Here is a 3,326-nt window from a genome sequence, read left to right as displayed (position 1 = left end):
ATTTCACTTAGAGGTTTAACATCTGAACTATATAGATGTCGTTCTTCCCCGTTGTCCCTCACCTCTGTCCTAATGGAGGGGGGAATGACGACACATTCTGACGTGGTCGGCCGGTTATCTTAGTGAGAGATGTGTGTGTTCGGACAACTTTTTCTCCGAGTAACGTGCTGGCCGCCCGAGTTGGTGGGCTCAGCGCCTTTTCTGGATTGTGGAGAATACGATGGGCGAACTTCTCTCCGTTATTAACGGCTCTTGAGGCTCAATAAGGAGTCAATTTAATAGAGCTATGCGCTCTTTATTAATATAAAAATAAAACTGTACCCTAGCTATACATGGCCGGCAAGCCGACCGCTTGCAGGACAAAAATAATGACACTTACAAAAAGTGCACCATGCCGAGAACCAGGCACATAAAAACACTAGGGTGATCCAAGACCAACCAAGATTTCTAGCGACTACTAAGTTACCCCTTAATTGTGATAACTATTCCCCCTTAGAAGTATGACCGTCCTCGGTAATCTGAAACTTTTCGACGACATGTTGTGTTTCCTGCGCCGTTCGTTTCTCCTCAACACTGTGTCTCACATCGTGCTGTACCCCCCGCATGTATTCCTCGAGCGCAAGTATCGCGGCTTGCCAGCTTGCAGAACGATGCGCAAGTTACTTATACGCATTTAGTGGCTGCTAGGACATAATTATTGCATTCGGTTAAAACGTTGTCCTCTAGTTGTAAAATGGTATGTTGGTGCGATACGGGAAAGATTGTTACCTTTTTACGTGTACATTTAGTTTAAGAATATGCAATTAGCACATGGATGATATAGTCGATAGAAGGCCTTTATTATTAGTTGCATTTGTGAGTAATCAACTTTGATCAACTTCGTTGCTTTAGCAAGTGTGACAGTGAGCATCATCATCATTATCCGATCAACAACTGTGAGCATCATCACCATCATCCGATCACCAACCATAACTTCTACCAGACGTACAAGTACGCTTTGCTCGTTTCGAGCATTGCCACTGCTTAACACATATAGCTCGACTTGATTCAGCCAGGCTCCAGCCAGAAAACCATTAAGACTGGCTCAGAAATCTGCAGAGAATACAAAATATAAGAAAAGCATCCCAAAGCCTCCACTAATTTCATAACATAGGCCACAATTTGAAATATAAATGTGAATATACAACTACCCTGACCTTTTATTTTGTTCACATTTTCAGTTCTCAAAATACCGCTGAACGCCACCAAGATTCTCAAGGGTCTATCATTCGTCTTTAAAAAATTTAAATAAAAATTATTATAACGAAGCTTACCACGTTATCATATCGGCCAGGAAGAACAACCTTTTAGAGAATTTTGATAAATCTTATAAGAAACTAGATAATACAAAAGTCTCATTGGTCTTCTTCATGGTTATCTTTGATTTGCATTTTTATTTTTTTATAGCACTTCTTCTCAAGAATTCAGTGGAAGCAAGTGATCACCACGGGCCTATATTGAGGATGTGGGTACTTTCTTTTGGGGCTAGTTGCACAGATTGACTACACTTAAAAATTCTATAGTTAATCAACAACACTAGTAAGTGTTAAGGGAGCGTATAGCACAGTTCAAATGACATGGGCAGATTTTTTTTAAATTTTCTTAACATTAAAACTATATTAATAGAAATATTATATAAAACTCATTTAACTTCTTTTTTAGTTTTGTTACAACAGATTATGTCAAAAATAAAAAAAAAGTAATTAAAATACTTAACTAAAAATCTAGATTATGTGAAATTAATTTCACATCTTAATTCAATTATTATCGATAGTTATAACGTAATTATTATTAATCTTTATATTTAGGTTTTATGAAGGAAGGCGACAACAAATCACGAGTTCGATCATTCAGGCTGGGCAGGGACATTTGACTATTATTTTTATTTGTAGAATTAATCTGAATTAATCTGAATAAATTGTGTCTTTTCATTGGTTGCAGTTGCAGCTGCTTGGTTTTTTGGTCCAACCATATAAAAATTTCGCACTCGTGGTTTCTCGTGTAGAGGTTTGACCTGCGTCTGAATATCCCCTCTTTTAAATCTTTGTGCATTTGAATTTCGTTTCATAGAGTTTGGTCGAAGACTAACTGGAATCATATGTGGCTTTACCTCGAATTCCTTAGTATTAAATACTTCACAGTCCACCTGCATCAACTTAATTCCCCCATTTAGCCCGGGATTTTCTAACGGGAGTACCAAAGACATTTTTGGTCGTTCACTACTATTGTATTTCAATGCTGGCAGCAGTACGTGATCCATATTAAAGGAAAGCACATAAAAAGTATCATCTCTTCGTTTGATGACACTAATTAAATTAATTTGTTCGCGTTGATTGTGCAACTTATTATTTTTGTTTTCATCCAATTTCCTTTGTTTGTGCTGTAAATGAGAAGTTAAGTCATTAAAGTGTATTTTACGCTTTCCTCGTTTAGTATGTATTGCACTATTTAAGTCAAAGTAGTCATTTGATAATTTAAATCCGGGTGAAATTTCGCTGCCAATGGTAAAACTTGATGACTCGTTCAAACTCCCGCTAGTCCATTTATGTAAAGTTTCGGCGAGCCTAAGGTATTTAGATTGATTGGCAAAAGAGCGAGACGAGTTGCAAATGCAAGTACATTGTGGTATTGTTGAATAGGCTGAAGGTGGATGTTTATTAGATGAGTAAGTTGTAGATGACTTACTGGTATTACTTTTTGAATTAACATTTTGGTTGCGCCTGTCCCGACTTAAAAAATAAAGAGGCGGAACCATTGTTTGGTCCGAAACACGCGTACTTGAGACACGATTTTCATTATGTTTTTCCTGTGTTTCAACCCAGAGTAATCGGCGACCAGAAAGATTTAAATGTTTTACGGAACTTTCTAATACATTACTGCTTTCCTTTAAAGACGGTTTGTTAAGATATGACTGAAAATGGCCTGCATTCAAAGTTACCATAAAAGCCATGGCAAACAGTACAGCTACATTTTTCTTCAAGGTGGAAGTAGTGATTCTTCTGTTAGAGTATTTTACCTTCGATGTTATTTCAACATGGTTTTTTTTGTTTTCATTTTCATTATCAGTATCACATTTGCAAGTATTGCCAAATTTAAGTAACTGTTCGCGTAATGTTTTGTTTTCCTGAAAGATAATAAAATAAAAATTTTATAACTGTTATTATTATTATTATATTATTATTTTATAACTGTTATTTAATATAATGTGAAAAGAGTGTTCGTAAAGATAACCAACATAGTAAGAATAAGGGCAAAGTGGGACTTTTTGCAAATCCAAAAGTTGGAAA

At 36.2% G+C, this 3,326-nt stretch overlaps 1 protein-coding gene across 1 annotated transcript; it reads right to left on the bottom strand.

Moving 5' to 3' along the window:
- Positions 1-1,888: 1,888 nt before the first annotated feature.
- Positions 1,889-3,092, bottom strand: LOC108142153. The gene is made up of 2 exons (XM_017265838.2): positions 2,734-3,092; positions 1,889-2,679 (listed from the first exon to the last, which is right to left on the bottom strand). Exons 1-2 carry the CDS (start codon positions 2,987-2,989, stop codon positions 1,934-1,936), a joined length of 1,002 nt encoding a protein of 333 aa, XP_017121327.1. The 5' UTR covers positions 2,990-3,092; the 3' UTR covers positions 1,889-1,933.
- Between the last annotated feature and the right edge of the window lie 234 nt (positions 3,093-3,326).

This window comes from Drosophila elegans, unplaced genomic scaffold (assembly GCF_018152505.1).
Source record: "Drosophila elegans isolate 14027-0461.03 unplaced genomic scaffold, ASM1815250v1 contig_454, whole genome shotgun sequence".
Lineage (NCBI taxonomy): Eukaryota > Metazoa > Arthropoda > Insecta > Diptera > Drosophilidae > Drosophila > Drosophila elegans.
Note: the sequence above shows the minus strand (reverse complement) of the source record. Positions and strands in the feature narration are given on the sequence as shown.